At 42.1% G+C, this 20,823-nt stretch overlaps 2 protein-coding genes across 2 annotated transcripts; one reads left to right on the top strand and one right to left on the bottom strand.

Moving 5' to 3' along the window:
• Nucleotides 1–731: 731 nt before the first annotated feature.
• Nucleotides 732–9,414, top strand: TYW5 (tRNA-yW synthesizing protein 5). The gene is made up of 8 exons (XM_063400235.1): nucleotides 732–857; nucleotides 1,693–1,847; nucleotides 4,392–4,461; nucleotides 5,375–5,419; nucleotides 5,889–6,026; nucleotides 6,648–6,735; nucleotides 7,212–7,328; nucleotides 9,025–9,414. The coding sequence occupies exons 1-8, from the start codon at nucleotides 771–773 to the stop codon at nucleotides 9,279–9,281; spliced, it is 957 nt and encodes a 318-aa protein (XP_063256305.1). The 5' UTR covers nucleotides 732–770; the 3' UTR covers nucleotides 9,282–9,414.
• A 2,977-nt stretch (nucleotides 9,415–12,391) lies between these two features.
• On the bottom strand, nucleotides 12,392–20,466 carry C6H2orf69 (chromosome 6 C2orf69 homolog). Its single transcript, XM_063400233.1, has 2 exons — nucleotides 20,111–20,466; nucleotides 12,392–18,421 (listed from the first exon to the last, which is right to left on the bottom strand). Exons 1-2 carry the CDS (start codon nucleotides 20,411–20,413, stop codon nucleotides 17,582–17,584), a joined length of 1,143 nt encoding a protein of 380 aa, XP_063256303.1. The 5' UTR covers nucleotides 20,414–20,466; the 3' UTR covers nucleotides 12,392–17,581.
• Nucleotides 20,467–20,823: the final 357 nt, after the last annotated feature.

Below are 20,823 nucleotides of genomic sequence, written 5' to 3'. Positions count from 1 at the left end.
CCCGGGCCCGCCCCGTCCGCCGCAACTCCCGCTCCCCCGGAAACACGGCTGCGGCCGCCGCCGGTTCCCGCGCAGGCGCGGGCGGGGCGGGCGGCCCGCGGCTCCGGCCGTGCCGGGTGAGGGGAGCGAGCCTCGGGCACCTCCGCAGGACGGGGCTCGGCTGGGCCCGGGGAGGCCGCGGCCAGTGTACGGTGCCCGGGTCTGGGCTTCTCAGGACAAGAGCGACGAGGAGCTGCTGGAGAGGGTGCAGCAGAGGCCACCAAGATGGTTAAGGGCCTGGAGCATCTCTTCATGAGGAGAGACTGCGGGAGCTGGGCCCGTCCCGTCCGCAGAAGATTGTGGCGATCTCATGAATACACATAAACACCTCAAAGGCGGGTGCCGTGAGGATGGTGCCAGACACTTCCCAGTGGTGCTCACAGACAGGACAAGGAGTAATGGCCGTAAACTAAAACATAATAAGTTCCACCTCAACTTGAGAAAGAACTGCTTTACGTGGAGGGTGGCAGAGCACTGGAACAGGCTGCCCAGGGAAGTCATGGAGTCTCCCTCTGGAGACGTTTAAACCCCACCTGGACATGTTCTGTGTCACCTGCTCCAGGTGACCCTGACGGGGCAGGGGTTGGACCCGGTGGCCTCCAGAGATCCCTTCCAGCCCTGACAATTCCGTGATCCGCGGGCTCCCGGCCCTTGCCCGGGAGAGAGGCAGGAACGCCTCTGCGCGGGCTCTGCTTTCCGGGGGAAGCGGCGGGCGGGGCGGTGTGGCGGCCATGGCGCGGCGGGAGCAGGCGGCGGAGGCCGTGGAGCGGCTGCCGGGGGTGACGCGGGAGCGCTTCCAGCGGGACATCTACCCGCGGGTACGGGGCCTCCGGGCGGGCGGGCTCCACGGGGACACGGGGCAAGGCAGGGGGCGACCGCGGACCCTCCTCAGCGAGCACTGCTGGTGCAGGCAAACCTCAGGGTTTGGGTTTGTGTGTCCCGGTCTGCTGAGGGGATGGGAATTTAGGAGCAGGCAGCTTCTCTAGGCAGATCCTGTCTGAGCTGCTGGCAAATTCCGACAGGTGATCTCTGAAGGAGTCCCTCTCCTTTGGCAGTGGTTAAAAAGTGTGCTCGTTAGTTTTGTTGCTTTGTCATCTCTTGTTTTATCCTCCCCACTCTCCGGAGTGCAAATTAAAAGAAAAAGTGTCTTTCTGCTTTTTGTGTGTGGGCTGGATCAAACCTGTTCGTGGTTGTGAGCCCCAGGGAACCTTGATCTAGGTGGAAAAAGCTTCTCTCATGAGAACATAACAGCATCACCACAGCTCACAGTCTGCATCTTAACTGTGTGGGCTTTTTCATGTTTTATGCTAAGCCTTGGCTAGAAAGATTAAATCTGTTCCTTCATCTGGCTAGATTCTTCGATGGCCCCAGCACAAAGTGTGGGCTATAATTGTCTCTCCCTATCCTTTCTTACTCAGCTAGGAAAGAACACATAGTTAGTAGAAAAACAGTTCCATAATTTACTACATTTTGTTTCAACATTCAGCATTTGATTTACATTGCTTGTGAACAGATTAGTTGTGACCTTGTGTTGTGGGCCCTGGCATTTAACTGACTTGTTTGCTTGGATGTAATTTGAAAAAGTCATTTGTTTTTTCTGTTGGATTCTGTGATCATTCACCATTGAATTTTTTTGTTGTTGTTGTTCCTTAGAGAAAGCCAGTAGTGCTGACAGGACTGGAACTGGGCACTTGCACCACCAAATGGACAACAGATTACCTGAGCCAATCTGAAGGATCTAAAGAAGTAAAGATTCATGTTTCTGCAGTGCCACAGATGAATTTCCTCAGTAAGAACTTTGTGTATAGGTACTTCACTCCAAGGCCTCTTGTATTTTAAAGGCATGTGCTTGTAACTTTCAGACATAGTGCATCTGTTTGAAGCTGAGGGTGGGAATGGGAAGGTAGTTTGTGAAAACATTACATTATGTATCAAAGGGTTATTCTACATTTCTCCCTCTTCTATTAATTTTACACCCTGGATAAATACAATGCGGGGGAAATGAGAGGCCAAACAGCACCTTAAAAGTGATGTCATGAAGGAGTATTGTAAAGGTGTTTTGGCAGAGCACTCGTAGGAAATTTGAGCCTGGCACTTGCAGTTGTTAATTAAAAACAAACCAAAACTCCCTTGATATCTGCAGTCAGTGACCTGGTGTTTTGTTTCAGTTATATGGTGCATTCTCAGTGTTACTGAAGAGTGATAATGTCTGACTCACTGTGTGTCTGATCCCCTTTGGATGCTGGTGTGTGTGTGCCAGCCATGGTATTGCACTCCAGGAAGGCTGTAACTAATTAAAACCAAGCTCCTCTCAAAGTTAGCATGTGCAGCTTCCAGAATGTTCAAACCACTGGATATCACTCCAGCTCTTAAATCTTGATGTGGGCCACAAAAACCCTTCATCTCCTCTGGAGCTTCTCTTACATAACTGCCAGAACATTTCTTCAGAGTTCATCTAATCTCAGTCACTGTGTTGTCCTTCAAGGGTAAATGCTTTTATTGTAGCAGTTCTTTGTTTTCCCCAAGTGGGAAGAGGATGTGCTCAGTCTGTTAAACTCCTGAGCAGGTGGGAGTGTTTGCTGCAGGTGTAAACAAGTTACAGGTCTCCGAGTAGAGCCTGTTCAGGGGATAAACACAAGTTACAATCATGATGCATTCTGCTCACTGCATGAACTTTTGAACCTCTGAAGTGAGCTTGTACTTGACTCACTTTGCCTTATCCCCATACTTCATTTTCCCCGCTTTTTGGGGTTTTTTAGTATCTCTTGCTGTGAGTTCACATGCAGTTGTTCCGGAGCCTCAGTTTCAGCAAGTTTGTACACAGCCATACAGACTCCCTGATGCTCTGATGGTGTTTCATTACAGCAGGTGTCAGGACCTCCACTTACTGCACTTGAAATTCAGGAAGCTTTCACCTTTTCCACAGCAACCCCCCTCATTCTAATCTGAAGAGACAATAAGTAGAAACAAACCAGTAGAAACTCTGAGGACTTAACATGCAGTTCCATTAGCTTAAACTGATGAACATTAGTAGTATTGCACTTCTGTGGTAAGTTTCATGCTCCTGGCCCTGTTTTTGTGTTGGTTCTGGAACTCATCCAGCCAGGTTGTGACGTGCTGCAGAAATCTGAATGTTTTTCTGCTGTTTTAGCTTTGTAAGCAGGTTCATGGAGAGGTCAGATGAGTGCCAGTGCTACTGCAAGGGGGGAGATGGGGTGATTAGGACAGATAGCAAGGGCAGAGCTGTGGTAGCACCAGAATGCATCAGTTTAAGCTACAGTAGATCTGTGCTCGCACTTTCTTCAGCAGCAAATGTAAGTGGACATGATAAAACAATTTGGCTGAAGTCAGAGCATTGTGTTTTGTTTGGTTTTCCATTGACTTCAGTGGGTTTTGTATTTGCCTGTTCCAAACAAGCCTAAAATATTTAGAGAATTGGTTTAAGCACTGTCAGATGCAGGTTCACATTCTAATAAAAAAGATAACAGGATCAAGAAAAATTTTGCTTGAGAATGGTTTCTTCTTAACCCTGGGTACATGGTGGTTGCTCTAAAATACATAGATATAAATATGTGTATCTTCCCTGTTGAAGTTTTCTTGATGCTGACCTTTTCTGCAAATTTTTAAAAACATAAAGTAAACAAGGCTAAAAATGACACACTTAAAGAAAAGTTAAGCAAGTATTGCCACAGTCTGAGTCTTAATTTGACTGTGAAAAATGTTTTGTTCTGTGACTCAGACCATGCAGTACTCCTTAGCTCAAGAAGGGATCTTAACAAAGGGCATGAACTTTTGATGGAGCCAGGTTCTTGGTGGTTCATTGTGACAGGACAAGAGGCAATGGGCACCAGCTGGAATACAGGGAATTCTGTTAACCCCTTGAACACACACAGACACACTTTTACAATGAGGATAGTCAAACAATGGGACAAATGGAACAGCTTGCCTAGAGAGATTATGGAGTCTCCATCCTTGGAGGACCATGAAACTGAACTGGATGCTGTCCTGTGCAAGCTGCTGTAGTGAACCCAGCTCTGGGCAAGGCACTTGGATTGGGGGATCTCCAGAGGTGCTTCCAGCCTCAGCTGCTGCAGGATTCTGTTTGGATATGTATTCAAATAATTCACTAAAGCAGGGAAATTTCTAAGTGTAGGATTTCTGTCTTGGGAGAACTCTTCGAACATCTGCTACAAACATTGATTACTCACCATGTTAAGTTAAAAAACTAAGAGGGCAGCCTATTGCATCTTCCACTATACTTGATATGGTAAGGGAACTCATTATAAATCTGGAGTTTAGACTGTGTGTTGTTACACTGATCCATGGTATAAATTCAAGTATTTATATTGCAGAACTCTGCCTTTTGATGTATTTGTACGAAGAGCAGCTGAAGTCAAGCACAAGGAGTACTTTCTTACTGAGGTAATTTCCTTAGTGTCACAGTTTCTTCTGTTGGTTTTTTTTTGCTGGTATATGGAGAGGAAAGTGATGAATTGTAATTTAAAGTCTTACTTCAGTAAGAGACTTGATCTTCAATTTAACTTTCTTGTGGCTTGATGCTAAAGGAAAAAATGTGAGAAGTAATTCTTCTCAGAAGTTTTTTGTATGTGTACAGTGTGGTTAACTTCAGCCATCCTGTTTCTCTTAACAAAAACTGCTTACATGACCAAGTATCATGGAAGTATCAAGAATATCAAGACCACGCTTCCAGTGTAAAATTTAGAAAGCAAACTTTGCTCTAAAATAACAACCATATCATCTGCGTGTTCTGCAAGGAAATGTCATGAAGATATTTTAGAATTTGATGACTATCAAAATACAAAACCAGATATATTGTAACATAATTTCTGAGTAGAAAATGTGTGGTTATCTTTCCATATCAGTGCTCAGGCTAGGGATTTTCCAGGTAACTGTGATTGGGAAGCAAATAGTTTTGAATGTAGACATGCTTTTTACCTTTTATGATGCGCAGAATGCTGTAAATGTTGAAGCCAATCAAGATAGTTTTCTGCATCAGTATACTGAAGAACTGAAATTACAATCTGCATTTGCTTTGAGTCTGTTCAGTAACAGCAATGCTGAAGTAGTTGAGCAGTCTCCCCACACTTTACTCTTCTCCTTTCAGTTAACTTATTTTTTCCCATTTCTCAAGATGAGCTGCAGGGATCACTAAAGGGCAGTATAATAAAATAGCTGAATTTGTAGGTGCCCTTTATTTGTACCATGTTTTAATGAAACTCTGCATTAGATAAATGACAAAATGCAAGTTTGTCTAAGTGTTTCGGTAATTCTTATTAAAAAACCCCAAACTATTCTCTTTTTGTGTTCTCTTCAGGATGAAAAGTACTATTTGCGATCAGTGGGTGAAGATGTAAGGAAGGTAAGTTACTGGAGATTACAGTTCTAATATTGTAAAGTTGCAGTTTAGAAATATTAAAGCCTGTTGTCATACAACTTACTTAGGGTCACAAGGTTTGTGAATCTGACTGGATTTAGGTCAGAGTACTTCAGTGTGTCTAAAATAGATGCTGTTGCATGGGGGCTTAGCTGATCACTGAAGAGTACATTGCTAAACTCCCTTTCTTTACCTTTTGTAAACTTATAAATGGATTTATGCTGATCTCTTGCTCCTTCACTGTGATTCCTAGCAGCCATGGTTAAGAGCAGCTCTCTGGCTGTTCCTGTTAATGGCATTGAGCAAGTAAATGCTGAAACGCATTGCTGATTTCAGGTGTTTGCCAATGCTGAAGTCCTAACCCCATTTCATATGACTGGAAATGATTGTGAAGTGCTCCCCCATTTAAATGTGCATAGATGGTTTTCTAAGAGTTATGCCCTTTCTGTTTCAGGATATTGCAGATATCAGGAAGCAGTTTCCTGTTTTAGCAGAAGATGTTCATATTCCAGAGTATTTTGAGAAGGAACAGTTCTTCTCCAGTGTCTTCCGCATCAGCTCAGCTGGATTGCAGCTATGGACACATTATGATGTAGGTAATACATGGGTTTAGCATAAAATGTTGGAGATGGCATTACAGAGTTGAGATAATAAGGTGCAAATCTCTGTCACAGATGAGAGAATAATAACAAACTTCACCTATTTTGAAGTAGTGAAATGGACCACATTCAGGGGTACCGTGAATTTTAAATATTGCATTGCTTGGGCTTAATATCTTAACTGGGTTCATGTTTAATTCCAGGCTTGTAAGATTAAAGGATGTTTTATTTTGTCTGTCCTTTTTTTAACTGTTTTGAGTTTCAGTTGAAAATCTGAAACACAGCAACTTTGAACATTTTTGTCTTCAACATTACTTCCCTTTTTTTTTTTTTTTTTCACTCTAATGGCCAGAGTAGGATAAATTCTAGTTGTTGAATACACTGCCAACTGTGCAATGATTGTAGTGGTGGCTGGCTGCAATGCAATAGATTCCAAATAAGGTTGTCATCTGACATTGTGCAGTGAGTTCTGACTAAATTTATTTATAAGATAATTCTTAACATGTGAAGGTTTTGTTAATTCTCTTTTTTAAGCTACTGATCAGATTAGTTGAAGTCTATATATTTATTCACTCAACTTTTGGCTGACATCTCTGTTGTTACACTCATCCTAGGTAATGGACAACTTCTTAATCCAAGTCACAGGGAGAAAACGAGTTGTTTTGTACAGCCCTCGAGATGCACCGTATTTATATTTATCAGGTATGCATGTCATAGGTATCTAGTTCAGAGTTTGGTGATCTTAGCTTTTCTCACACTTAGCTCACAAATGTTGCACTGTAGAAAATCGTCACTAACAGATGACTTGGTATAAAAGAAGTCATTTGTTCCTTTAGCTCTGATTCTGTGTGCTTTAGTCAAAACCAAAGAGAACAGCGGCTTTGCCTGATTCTTTTCAACACTTAACTGAAGGAGTAAAATGTTCTGTCTGGGTTCAAAATGGTTTTATACTGTCAGGAAAAGAGGTTAATAAGGTTAGTGTTAATAAGGTTGCAGTTACAGAACAAATATGGGCAACAGGAGAACATCTCTTCAGTAAATGAGGGATGCCATCAGGTTTCCCTGGTTTTGACAAATAAATCAGTCCTAAATTTGATTCAAGAACTGCCATTTCCAGTAATATGAATCTTTGTTACTATTGGAAGAGTGAGACTATTTATTCACTGAAATTTTCCTAGGTACTAAATCAGAGGTGCTGGATGTGGATAACCCAGACTTGGAGAAATATCCCCTTTTTGTGAAAGCCAAGCGCTATCAATGTGTTTTGGAAGCAGGAGATGTGTTATTTATTCCAGGTTAGTAGTAAATACTTCCTGACCATTCAATTGACCAATTCAACTGTCTTGTTTCTAATTTATGATTTCTGGAGATGGTAAGAGGTTACTAAAGTGTTTCTCTGTTATAAATAGGAGCATTGAAAGATGTTGGCAAAACTTACTTACTTCTTCCAACTGTACAATTAACTTGAAAAACAGTATTATTCTATCTACCTACAAATCTTCCTTTCCCTCAAGTGTACACTGTATGCTCCTGAATTTGTGTCTTAATAACTTAATACTATAAACTTAACTTCTGAAATCTGACATTACTTCAGTGACCTGAGTTTTTTAATGACAGAATTTGAGCGAAATACCATTTCTGTTCTGTAGCTCTGGCAGTTAGGCACTGTGAGGCACGTGGTCTGATGAGAATTATGGATGGTAGAGTTATTGGACCTTCTAAAGATTTATAATCAGCTTTGGGGAATGGAAAGACAAGTCCTAATATTTTTTCTGCACAAGCAGAAAGCTGCTTGCTGGACTGACATGAAAAATTCTGGTAGTCAGGGAAAGGTATTTGAATTACTCCTATTTAACTACTCCTCCTTGTTACTGACTTTATTTTAACTCATCATGGGCTTGCAGCAGATACATCCTGTTACTTTTACATTATCTGGGCAATATAAATATGTCAGTAAACATGAAGGTAATAGGTTTTTAGGAAGTTATTTTATAATAGTTTCTTAGCCTCGGACTTGTTACTTAATTTTGAACTTACCTTTACGTTTCTTCTAAATAAACTTTTGGTTACAGTTGGATAGTTGGATGTCACACTGCTGCTGATGTCAGCATCCCTGTTTTCTGTTTATGAAGTCCAGATACTTGTTTGTCTTTGCCAGTGGGTGAGCAGAGTCAAACCTGAGACACACTCAGCTCTTTTAAGACTGACGGAGGAGTAGAGGGATTTTTGAATCCAGAGAATGGTGTTTTGTCAGCATCCTGCAGTCCATATCACTAAAAAAAAGACGCTTTTTGAGGAATGTGTGTGGTTATTATGAAGAAGGTAGAAACAGCCCCTCTTCCTAACCTGAAAGAAACTTCATGTTGATTTCTCAGAATAAACTTTTCTCTGTCTTCAGCACCTACAGGCAAGTAAGATGCAATAAACACAGCATTCAACTTTTAGCTTAAAATTCAAATATCCTAAATATCCCATATTAACCTGATTCTTTAAATGTACTCAATGAAACAAAGATATCTTGGCTTCCTTACCACAGTCATGATGATTCAGCTGAAAAACCTCACTATGAGAAGATTAGCAACTTTCCTGAGTGACCTGGCTGATGCTGGTGGTTTACATTAATGCCTGGACAATATGTGCAAGGTTAGGGACTAAGTGAAAATAGGTATCTGCATTTAGAGTGGAGGTGAGTGAGGGAAGGTCTCTTTCTTTCATCCCACACATACTTAATCCTTTGCTGACTTTTGAGTACCTTTACACTTCAGCAGTTGGTACTTTTAGGAGAAGTTATGGATCAGCATAAATATCTTGAAAAACTTCTCAAATTTGGTACAGTGCAATATATTCATATGGATATTTATGAATAAACAAAAATACAGTAGTTGAGGCTTTTCCTCAACTAGATCTAGTTTGGGCAATTCTGACACGTGCTTGGAGTCACGTGGAAGTTTTGGACAATTATTTTGATTTTACACACTGTTCTTTCTACAGCTTTGTGGTTCCATAATGTAATTTCTGAGGAATTTGGAGTGGCACTGAATGTCTTTTGGAAGCACCTTCCTGCTGAGTCCTATGATAAGACTGACACTTATGGAAATAAAGATCCCATGGCAGCCTCTAGAGCAATACAGATCTTGGACAGAGCCTTGAAAACACTTGAAGAACTACCTGAGGAATACAGGGATTTCTACGCTCGGAGAATGGTGTTACGTATCCAAGAAAAAGCTTATAGGAATGATTATGGATAAAGTAACAATGTAACTCAGCAAGGTCCCTTGCAAGTAGAAAATTGTATGTTAGTATGAAAACTGTCCATATGTACTTACGTACACTTTCTGTGAGACCAATAAAAACTGTCAATAAACATTCATCTATAACAAAGTTGATCTTTGGGATTTTCTTTCTAGTTTTCCATGTGCAGTGAGGTCACAGTCTGCTTGATCTGGAGATGGCCTCTTTTCTGAAATGAGACATTTGTAGTGCCTCCACACATAACTGTAGTTTTTTGGAATGTTCTACCTAAATTTTTCTGAACAAAAGTTTTGGTATGTGGGATGACAGCATGTATGCCTAGAAGTAACTGCACATCTTTGTGAATGCAGCCTCATTAAATTTTAGGAAGGCCATAGTGGTTTCTGAGGAGGTCCAAGCAACCCATTGGTGGTAGCTGTAATGGTCAGTGGCACTTAGTAATGGGGAGTTTCTTCTTCCCCTTGTAGTGAGACAGAGTGGGTACAGGAAAAAAAAGGAAAAACTAACCATGTCAGGTTACACTTAGAATTGTGCAACAGCTTGACTGCAAGGTAAATGATTTCTCCTTTTCCTAGCTCAATAATGTGTTACTAGGGGGGAAATCTATCTTTTTTGTCACTGCCCCAGTGCAGTCAGACAGCACTGCTGTTCTGCAGCTGTGACACACTTGTCACTGACGTGCCCACAAATCCATTCAGACACAGTCCTAGTATCTGCAAGGGAGTTCATAGTCGTAGAGTAGACAGAGTCTGTTGGGAGCTGTATTTTCATGCTCTTTTCTACCATGTGAAAGGGGGTTTGCATAGCACCTTTGGGATGGAGCCTGTTGTTTAGCCATGGTAGGTTACTTTTGCAGCAGATTGTGGTGCTTACAAAAGCCCTGTGAAATAAAGGTGGGGATCTGACAAAAAGTCACCGACTCTTTGAAGTGCCCCTGATGTTATTACTTGTGCTGTTTGGGGAATGCAGCATTTATCTGACTTCGGTCAGTCTGTTACTTCTAGCAATGTTTTTTGAGAATTGTAACTTGTCAAAAGCTCTTAGACTAAATAAATGTGTAGTGTTAAAAAAATGCTGGAAAAAAGCTTTCTTCAGAAGAGCAGGAGCTTGAACACTGTGCAGATTATTCTTCTAAACCTGTTCTTCTTGGCAGTTGAACAGTGAAATAGTCTGGTACCATGTGAATGGGCACCCAGCCACCTCAATGAATAAGCATGAATGGAGCCAGCCAAGCGGTTCTGACGGGCAGCATTGTACGTTCTGAGGGCAGAATTTAAATTTGGGATCACAAATAGGTCTCCCAAAATTTTGTTCAGAAAGGAACAAGGATTGCTTGTGCATACTGCTGAGGCAGGATCTCTCTGCCCATTAGGCTGGGGTAACCTCTTGGCTTTGTTGCACTGGTAATGTCAAGGGCTCAGTCTGAATTGCAGAGGTGAACAGAGCATATTCTTTGTGTGTTAGGACTGAATGGAGAGGTTCAGAGAGCCTGCAGGGCTCAACAAAGCTGTGTTCCAGCGTTGTGCCTGCACAGCCATCACTTCAAACTATAACTGCCAGCAGCTTCTCAAGATACTGGTACAGAGAAGTACTGTGCTGATGCCTCCTTCTGCCATTCCTTGGATTTCCAGTCACAAAAGGGAGGTGTTAGCTCCGTATTCTCAGGCCCCCTCAACACTCCAGTGTAAATTTTGTCTTCATGCCACCAACTTTAAAATGAAGCCTTTATTTAACTTTGAAAGGGTTTCTTCAATTTGTTATTTAGTAACTTTTCTAAAACAGTTGTTCTGAAATGCTATAAAAGAAGAATACAAGCATTTAAAAATGTATTTTTAAAATCTGGACGTAATCTGATTAGTGAAAAAAATCTTGAAGTTACTGTTTTAAATAAAATTTTAAATAAAATTAAGTTAGTTAATGCTTTGTAACCACTGTGCAACATGGTGTGAAGCAGGCAATAAAGTGATGAATGACTGGTGAAAGCATTAAAGGAATAACTTTCAGATAACATAGTAAGAGATTACAAGTAGGCACACTTAGAAATCCATTTCTGAAATCACACGAAGAATTAGAGCCATTTGTGGCTCTGACATTTTGTGGACATTTGTCTGTTAAGAGATCTTGCCACAATAAAACAGATGAAGTTGTGTTAACAGGTATTAGAAAAATAAACACTGACCACCTTAAGCATTCAAAGCAACCACTTCAAACAGTGTATTCATAAGACTTGGGGGATGCAGACTGCACAGGACTGAAAAATGAGTTGACAGTTACATAAAGACAATGTCTTTATGTAAGAAGTTTAAACGTGACTTCCCCCAAACCTTGAATTACTCTAAAAATGTGGTGACTGAGGCATCTGAAATGGAAATTCATTGCAAGTCAACACCTGGACAGAATTATTTATTCTTAGCTATATGAAATATAAAGGATCACAAATTATTTCAGATTTCATTTTTTTAGTGTGCTTGCTGTGGAAACATTCAAATGAAAAAACTGGTATCAAAGTATTTTTCTTGTCAAACAATTAAACATATAATTAAAAATGCCTGTTGTGTTTGTGCTGACAATTTGGTGTACTTAGAACATGTTCCTCTCCAGTAGCTACACAGGGTCTAGGTTAAGTGTCAAGTTAAATGCCTAATGAGATAGTTTGTCTTGATTATAAAGGATCAAAAATACATTTGTAATTTTTTTAAAATATGCAGGATGAAACTATTAATCTCATTCACACTGTTGGTTTCACAAGACTATCTTGACTAAGATGAGAATGATTCCAGCACAGTAGAGGTGATACTACATATGATGTGATCCCAATATGCATTACTTCACAACTTCCAAGAAATTCCTGTGTACCCTCGATTCTTTTTTCCTCTCACCAATATGTGTCTTCCCAAAGCTGGTATCTTCTTGCAACTGATACAGGTGTTGAAGATGCACATTCTGAGACAGTAGCTTTTACAAGTGATTCTCTAAGTTGGTATCATGCAATAAGCAAAGATTCTGGTGTTATTTGAAGGACACATGAAGTTTGACATTTTCTTAGTTACCCAAGTATGCAGTGGAGCTGTACACTAAGATTTCCTATTTTACTTTGGGTTAGACTCCACAGTGCGATGGATTCTGAACTCTACATGTAGGAATTTCTGGGAGCAACAGTCTCTTAAGTGGCGAGTCCTGAGAGCACCAAGAGCAGATGACTTTGTTTCCAAGTGTCCAGGTCTGTTCCTTGTCACAGACTGAAGCCATTAGCAGACCTGCTCAGCCATGTCAAACACGCAGCTCCACGTGCAGTGCCGTGTTCGTACAAAAATGCTCAGAAGCTGCAGCTTGCAGCAATAACACAGATCATAGCAATGGACAATTTCTGCTGTGAAAACATTTATACTTCAGCTGTCAAGCAGGACATGAGTTTCTTTAAACCCCCACCACAAAACCCTAATGTATTTCTCATGCTGGGGAGTGGGAAAGAAGAGCGAAGCACATGGTCTGCAAGGGATACAACAGCTTTGTCTGACACCCAGGCTTAGGAGTATTGCTCAGAGCGTAAACGCTGGTGTGGGAGAAGAGCCTTGTCCTGCCCTTCAGCACTGCTGTGTCTCCTGACTGTTTTTTACGTCTTGCAGCAGTGCTTTCTTTAGAAACAACTCGGCTCTGAAGTGCCAAGTCTAACAAAAGGAACTAGCAATCATGACTGAAAGTGTTCTTTTGAGAGCCAAATGAAAGAAAGAAAATTTATTCTCAACCTTGAAGTAATGGCACTCCGTTCCCTTTCAAATACACAAGGTGTTTATACACATGAATTAGAACCAGATAATTTATTTTTCCCTTTTTTATTACAGTTGCTTTTGTGGTCATTTGCTTAAGTAGAATTTGACACTTCTTGGGTCACTTGGAAACATGTAATCAAGCCCTAATGACAGGAAACGACAAAACCATCATTACCTTATAAACCCACACTATACTTTATCCAAAATGACTGCCTGAATCAGCCTTCCATGGTTTCCAGGGTGATGTGGAACAGCTAATCCAGTGCAAGTGGGGTTTTTTGTCAGCAGGAGGAGTGAATTGCGCTGTTAATACCAACAGAATGAAGTTAGTCAGGAACAGTATGTCTGGCACTGGAAGAGGCAGTGCCTGTCTGATACAAAGGCGTTATGTGATCTTGCATTACTGGCTTAATGACTTCATGTTACTTTATTCCAGTTAAAAACAGTCACCCTGCATCTGAACAGAGTTAAGAGATCAACAACACGAACAGAAAGCCAGCTTTGGTCTTAGGATCTCCATCTGCAATATTCAAATGTGTCTAAATTTTCATCAGGTTATGATCATTAAAAGTTAAACTTTATTAATCTACCACCCTTACAAAAATGACATGAGATTTCAATGTAAGATTTGTGAAGTAACTTTGAAGGTGATTTAAAGAGGCTGTCTGTTATGGATTGCAGTCTTGAGACACCTGCCTTTGCTTCTGTATTGCACAAGGGCACCAGACACATTCCTCTGTGTGTGGATTCTGCTAGGCTGCAATGTACCTAAAAGTGTCACTCACAACAGAGCACACACATCCCAAAATTTTCATTGTTAATAAATTCTTTCTTGTATTAACTGGTAAGACCTCATGTAATTTAAAATAAGCATTCAAGGTAAATGAGTGGGTACACAATTAACCTCAGTGCTTCAAATTTCAGTGTGTGCAGGACAAAAAATATTGGTTATGTGCAAAGATGAAGTAACTATTACAGCTCAAAAAGAATCTCCAGGAAAAGCTGAGTGCATGCTCATGCACAATCATTTTTATCTGTGCATATCCACAGTTATAACAGCCTAACTCCTGAACTGACTTAGCAGTCTTATTTAAAATCATTTATATGACTATTTAAATATATAGCACTGCTGTTACTTTCCTCTATCATGTTTGTTTAGAAAAACAGAACAGCTTACAATAAAAGTGCTTGTGCAGGGAGGCAGTAGGATTTTATCAATGGGAGGATAGAGAAAATTGCTCCTTTCAGCCACATGTTAAAGATGGGACCCTTAATCATCTTCCGAAATTAGGGGCCAATACTGATCAATGCATCAGCATTTGCAGAGATGTGATTACATCAGTCCCAGATGGGAAGAAGTTTACCAAACTTTCTAGCATTTTAGATTCACACAAAATAAAGTAATTTTAATCATCTGGACAATTTCACAGAATCACGCCTTGCTTTAAAAGAATTTATGAGTCACAGTTTAGAACATGTTAGTATGTCTCAAAATCTGAAGAATGTCTTGTCTACTGTACCAGAAACAAGCATGTAATACAAAGAACACCAGTCATTACTAGGTCGTACTAAGGACTGTGTAATGTTGCTCACTTCATTAAAAAACATAAGGAGAGCCACCTGACTTTAGGCATTCAGATCTAAGCTTATTAAAAACTGCCTTTATAGTTAATGTTGAAAAATGGGCATGCAAACAATCACCCATTTCATCCTAACACAGAAATGTCCCAGCCATGGCTGCTTCATGCCAGATCTCCTGTGTTTGTGAGATGCCAGTAAGCTGTTTTAAAATTATGGATGCCGACTACACAAATACAAAGCTTCCTTGAAGAAAACTTATCAGATAAATCTGATTTTTTAAACTAGGTCTCCACAAACACCTGACAAAGCTTAATCCACAAAACTGCACATTCCTTGTTTAATGGTTTTATACTCACATCAAAGTGGTTTCACCCATTAAAAATAGTTTATTTTCTACATAGTTTTCAAAATCTATTTTTAGCATCCATTGTAGTGAATGACAGAGACACATTCCAACAGAGTACTACAGCTGTTTAAAGAATGAAAAACAACCAGTCAGTTTTCCCTCCACAACACGAGGTCTCATAACAAGATTAGTTTTACAACAAAGTGCCTATTCTTCAAAGTAATGCAGCAACACTTGAGCCCATTGAGCAGTTATTGTAGGCAGCCTCCATCAAACAGGTTAGTATTATTTTCATAGGACAGCCATCCAGAAACCTTTGAAGACAATGTCAATATTTTAATAGCTATTTCCAAAAGCTTGCAACAACGTAGTCCTGTTGTTTTGGCAGGCACAGCATTGTTTAGAAATTGGTCTCTGATCTGCAGTGTTATTGGATTGGGCAAGTGTTAGCACACCCAACTTAGCCTAGTCAGCCTGAAACTGAGGCAGCAAAAGCAATAGAATGTTCTGGGGGTTTTGTTGGTTTACTTTTCAAAATTTTATAAGTGGATGGCTAAATATATTTCAAGCCATTTACAGGCATTCTAAAACCACTTCTTTAGTTGACACATATTTACAGAAAAAGGTCCTCACATATGCTGCAAATGTTATCAAATGGACCAAAAAGGGGAAAAATGTTCCTTGAAACACATGAAAAAGTTGCCATAAGCCTATTAAGATGGTAATCAATAAATAGGATTGAACTAAATCTCCAAGAACAGCCTAAAATAAAAGAGCAGATGGAACTAAATTTCAGGCTTTTTAGAGTTTGTTTGCATGTTGCACTTTTCTCCACCAATTAAAGTAGATTTCTTTTGATGAACTAGGTACAATCATCTAATTATTAGTGATAGAGTTCTCTTTCAAATTGTAAGGTGCATAGTCCTGCATAATCCTTTCTATCATCCTGAATATTTTGAGAGTTAAGAAAATTTTCTTAGGAGTACAACACAGTTTTCTCATTGTTCAGTGATCACTGATGTGCACAATTTCTACCAAAAGTTGTCTACAGGGAACCTTGTAGGTTTTAATGAGGCCAACACAAGAAAGAGCACCCAGGACTTCCGCTGTGTAAGAGTCTCAGGAAACAAGGAGCAGGGCAGAGATGTCACTAAGCCATCAAACACAGAACCAAAGTAGAATGAAATGCTGTTTTTCAGAACTTAGCCACAATTGTTTGTGTAACCTTCACAGTGTTCTGTTAACTTGCTTTTGTATTCCTATACTTCCAGGAAATCCAAAACCATTTGGAGTTACTGGTTCACTGTTAATAGCTGCAGCTGTCTTTAAGAATGAGTCTAAGCTTTGTAGATAAATGGGAAGTTACTTGCAACTTGCAGTAGAAAAGTTCCATTAACACCATCATTGTCCATCTTTCAATATTTCTTTTTTATGAACACTCAGGTTTGGTGTCTGAACCAGATTACATCTTTTATATCAAATCTGGCTGGCTTTCTATTTAATTAGATTTTGTTGGGGTTTGTTTGTTTGTTTGTTTCTCTGTAGGAAAAATTAGGCTCCAAAAATAAGATTTTTGGATGGCTCAAGAAGCAACTACTGCAGTACATTTAAGGGAGATAAAAGATTTTAAAACTGAGGGATTTTGAAAGATCTACAGTCAACACAATCTGAATTCTTTTAATGCAACTTGTAATAGACTATGTGCTTATGGCTCCATTTAGAGCAACATCAATGCAGCAATTACAAAGAAAAATCTTGCCACCCCAAGGCAGGGAAGTCACCTCTTGATGTGATAATAAAGGTTCTACTGCTGGTCCTTACAGAAGTTAGCAAAGCAACAGCAAGGTATGTTGAAAAGGAACAAGCTACACCCTAATCAACATTCTTGGTTACTCAACATAGGTACATCAAAATTTTCAAGCCCCCAGGTGAAATGGCTGTTCACTAGCAGATACCACACAATTAATTAACCAGGCTTCAGAGTGACAGAAATGGCAAGGCGCACATACGGAAGAGAAATGCATTGGCACTGTTATTCCAAAGGTATTTGTGACTTTGTTTCAAACAGGAGAAATGTTACAAAACTGGTACATTTAATTACCTAATAAAACAGGTTTCAGCAAAATATATAACTAACATTCTTCTTACAATCAATTTCCTTAAGCCAAAAAACTAACCTTACATCTGTTATTGACAAAGTTCAATAGTTTTAGCTCTGGAAGCCACTGAACTGAAGAATCTACACATCAGAAATTCTCAAGTACTTTAAAGTCCCATTAAATGTAGTATATGATATTAGACATCCAGGACTAAAAATTCTGCCAACAGTTTAAGAATAAACATTCACATTTAACAAAAAACCATGTATAGGATTGTTCTTCATAACACTTTTTTTCCAGGAATCAAAAAACATCTGTTATGGGGTCCCAGTATGCCTATTTTAAGCTACAGAAATTTATATATAGTATCTATTAGCAACACAGAACTGATTTAGTATTCTGTTTAGAAAGCATCTGCTCAAAGCTGAAAATCTAGATGACAACATTTACAGTGTTAAAAGAGCTTCTACAAAGAATGTACTGTTCATGTACATACAGTCTCAAAATACTTCATGAACTCTGAAATGGTTGTCTAAGGAGGGAACTTCATCAGCAAAATGCAGTTGATCATTTATTTTCACACCAAATTCTTCAAGTGTCTGTACAAATCTCTCATGCTCTCTCCCAATCCATGACCTCATGGTGTCAAACACTTGGTATGGTGTCACATGAGCATGAACTTCAATTCCTGTCTCTGCAAGTTCTTTCAGCATTTCAGGGTGAGTAACCCAAGTATTGCTTCCTCCCGAGTGACCACCATCCAGCCAGTAAATTGCTTTTATGTTTTTTAAGAAGGCATCTGTGTCCTTGTCTTTTCTGGCTTCCTTCAGTTCATAAAGCAGCTGGTTCAAAACCACACAACCTTTACTGAAGCCAATCACAGTAAACGATGCTGCACCTACAGCAGACGGTACCATGAAGTTCACAGCAGAATTATTGGAGCATTCACAATCTCTCTCCCTTTCTTTGGATGAGCAGCCATTTGTTGTTGGAACAGACTGCTGCTGTGATTTACAAGCAGCTATTTTTGCATCCTTGCTGACACCATGCACACTTTTCTGGGACAGCAGAATATTCTGAGAGAGTCTGAATGCATTAACTAGCAAAGCATGGAGATGCTTGAAAGCTCCAAAGTCAGTGCTGTGCTCTGGTGCTCCAAACATGTTACTTGTCACAAAATTGTCATAACAGCTGAATTTGTGCAGGTGCATTCGAGAACACTTTATGACCCAAATAAAGCTATTAGGGAACCGGCGAGCAAGTATTGTGGCAACATTTTCAAAACTCCAGTGCTCCCACTGAAAGTTTTCTGGGTGGCAAGACATGACGTCATGATAGTTCTGAAAAATTAAAAATAAAAATAGAAAAGATGCATTACTACATTGTGAAAAGATTCAGCTGCAATGTACTCATATTTATAAGAAAGGACTGTAAAAGAAAAACATGCATTAGAGGCTCTCACTTTTTAGGTCTGCAGAACAAGGAACGCATTAAAGAAACTGGTATGTTTCAATTTGCTTACTTTAATATTTTTAACACCTCCAAGATCAATACAATAAAATCAGCACATAAAAATATTCATAGTTTTTGTTGATTTCACACAAAAGGAAAAATATTATTCAACTTAGTATGACACAGAATACATAATTTTGCTGTATTATCTCTATCTACAGAAATACTGATTATCTTACTACACAACAAAAACACACTTAAAACTTTGTAGCAGGTTTTCTGGATTTTATACAGAAACAAAACTATCCCCTCTCATGCAGCTGTAGGAAATTTTTATTGCCTTATTCACATCCACAGAGGGCATAAATGGAAAGAAATTAACCCCCAAGTCATGAACGAACCTCATATCAGAAAACTTAATGGCAAAGAATACTAGTTCATTTATTTTCCTAATGAATAATGATGCTATATGCAAGAACGGCAATCAGACAAGTCTTTGTAGGCCATCTCAATCCCATTACAATAAAAACATACTAAATTCTGCGTCTTTACCTGACAGAAGGGAAAACCTTTTCCCTCGAAGAAGGCACTACCCCAGCTTTTGAGAAGCAGTAATGACAACTGAGATTAGTTAGCTACCAGAGCATGTTATGTTAAAGAGGTCAACCACACACTCGGAGACAGCATTTCAGGGTCTCTGCAATTTCTTGCCAACTCAAGAGACCACAAGTGCCTCCTCAGGACAGGCTGTGAAAGCATCAGTGCCTGTGGAGTTCCCCAAGGACAGTGTCTGGGATGTCCATACAGAGACACGGGGCTCTGCCTGCAGGGGACAACCGGGCACCTAAAGGTTTCCTTGCCTTGTCTCCACTGACTCTCCCTGCCACGCTTTGAGACGCTGCCATCCCTGTCACAGATGTCACCCTCAGGCAGTGCTGTAGGGCTGGAGTGAGCCCAGAGAAGGGCAGTGGAGCTGCTGAAGGGGCTGGAGCACAAGTCCTGTGAGGAGCAGCCGAGGGTGTCCAGCCTGGAGCAGGCTCAGGGGGAGCCCTTATCGCCCTCTACAAGTCCCTGAAAGGAGCTGTAGCCAGAGGGGGGTCGGTCTCTTCTCCCGGGCGACAAAAGGGCATTAGATTGTGCCAGGGGAAGTATAGGGTGGACATTAGGAAGCACCATTCACAGAAAGGGTGATTAGATACTAGAATGGATTGCCCATGAGGTGGTGGAGTCACCGTTCCTGGAGGTGTTCAAGGAAAGACTGGATGGACATGACAACGCCAGGGTCTAATCGACGTGGTGCTTTTGGTCATAGGCTGGACTCAATGATCTCCAACCTAAGTGATGCTGTGAAGACGACTCTCCTCCCCTCCACTCCTGCTCCAGCTCAGGTTTGCGGACGGCCCGTGCCCGCTCCCTGTGCCCGACCGTGCGGGGCAGCGAGATGCGGCGATGGCCGCGGTGAGAGCCGGCACAGCCCACCCGCACAGCCCTCCCGCGGACGCGTCCCTCGGCCGCCGCTCTCCCGCCCTGCGGCCGCTCCGCCGCCGGGCCCCACCGCCCGCACCCGCCCGCCGTACCTGCACGTCCCCCGGGAAGTACACGACGTGGTGCTGCGGCGACGGGGCCGGGCCGCGCGGGGCCGGCGGCGGCAGCAGCAGCAGCTCGTTGGTGCGGTGCGGCTCGGCGCCCGGCACCTCGGGCAGCCGCAGCCACGGTAGGCTGAGCCGCGCCGCGGAGAGCCCCCCGCCGCCGCCCGCAGGCCCCGCGGCGCAGGCGGCCGGCGCCCCGCAGAGGCTCATGGCGCTGCCCAGGCACAGCGCGGCGGGGCCGGCGAGCCCCCGCAGCAGCGCGGCGGCGGCCGAGCGGCAGCGCCGGCTCATGGGAGCCGCTCCGCGCTCCGCGCACCGCCCGCCTGCGCGCCGCGCCTGCGCGCCGACCCGCCCCCAGGCCCCGCCCCTGGCCCCGCCCGCAGCCCCTGCGAGGGGGACCCGGCAGGGGGCGTCTCACGTGCGCCCGCCCCGCGATAACGTCACGCGGCTGTTCAAACGGCGGCGGGAAGCGCGTGGGGCCGCGCGCGAGCAGGTGCGCTCGCGCCGCCCTCGGGCGGGCCCGAGCCGCAGATGCTGAGGGGAGCGGGCCCGAGCCGCAGATGCTGAGGGGAGCGGGCCCGAGCCGCAGATGCTGAGGGGAGCGGGCCCGAGCCGCAGATGCTGAGGGGAGCGGGCCCGAGCCGCAGATGCTGAGGGGAGCGGGCCCGAGCCGCAGATGCTGAGGGGAGCGGGCCCGAGCC

The sequence above is a fragment of the Prinia subflava genome, chromosome 6 (genome assembly GCF_021018805.1).
Source record: "Prinia subflava isolate CZ2003 ecotype Zambia chromosome 6, Cam_Psub_1.2, whole genome shotgun sequence".
NCBI classification, from domain to species: domain Eukaryota; kingdom Metazoa; phylum Chordata; class Aves; order Passeriformes; family Cisticolidae; genus Prinia; species Prinia subflava.
Note: the sequence above shows the minus strand (reverse complement) of the source record. Positions and strands in the feature narration are given on the sequence as shown.

What these genes read in the sequence shown, in the direction of transcription:
- TYW5 (XM_063400235.1), top strand. Translation starts at nt 771, where the DNA reads ATGGCGCGGCGGGAGCAGGCGGCGGAGGCCGTGGAGCGGCTGCCGGGG. An exon ending in TGGGTGAAGATGTAAGGAAG is followed by an intron (nt 5,420 to 5,888) that starts GTAAGTTACTGG and finishes TTTCTGTTTCAG; the next exon opens with GATATTGCAGATATCAGGAA. An exon ending in ACCGTATTTATATTTATCAG is followed by an intron (nt 6,736 to 7,211) that starts GTATGCATGTCA and finishes AAATTTTCCTAG; the next exon opens with GTACTAAATCAGAGGTGCTG.
- C6H2orf69 (XM_063400233.1), bottom strand. Translation starts at nt 20,413, where the DNA reads ATGAGCCGGCGCTGCCGCTCGGCCGCCGCCGCGCTGCTGCGGGGGCTC. An exon ending in ACTTCCCGGGGGACGTGCAG is followed by an intron (nt 18,422 to 20,110) that starts GTACGGCGGGCG and finishes TTAATTTTTCAG; the next exon opens with AACTATCATGACGTCATGTC.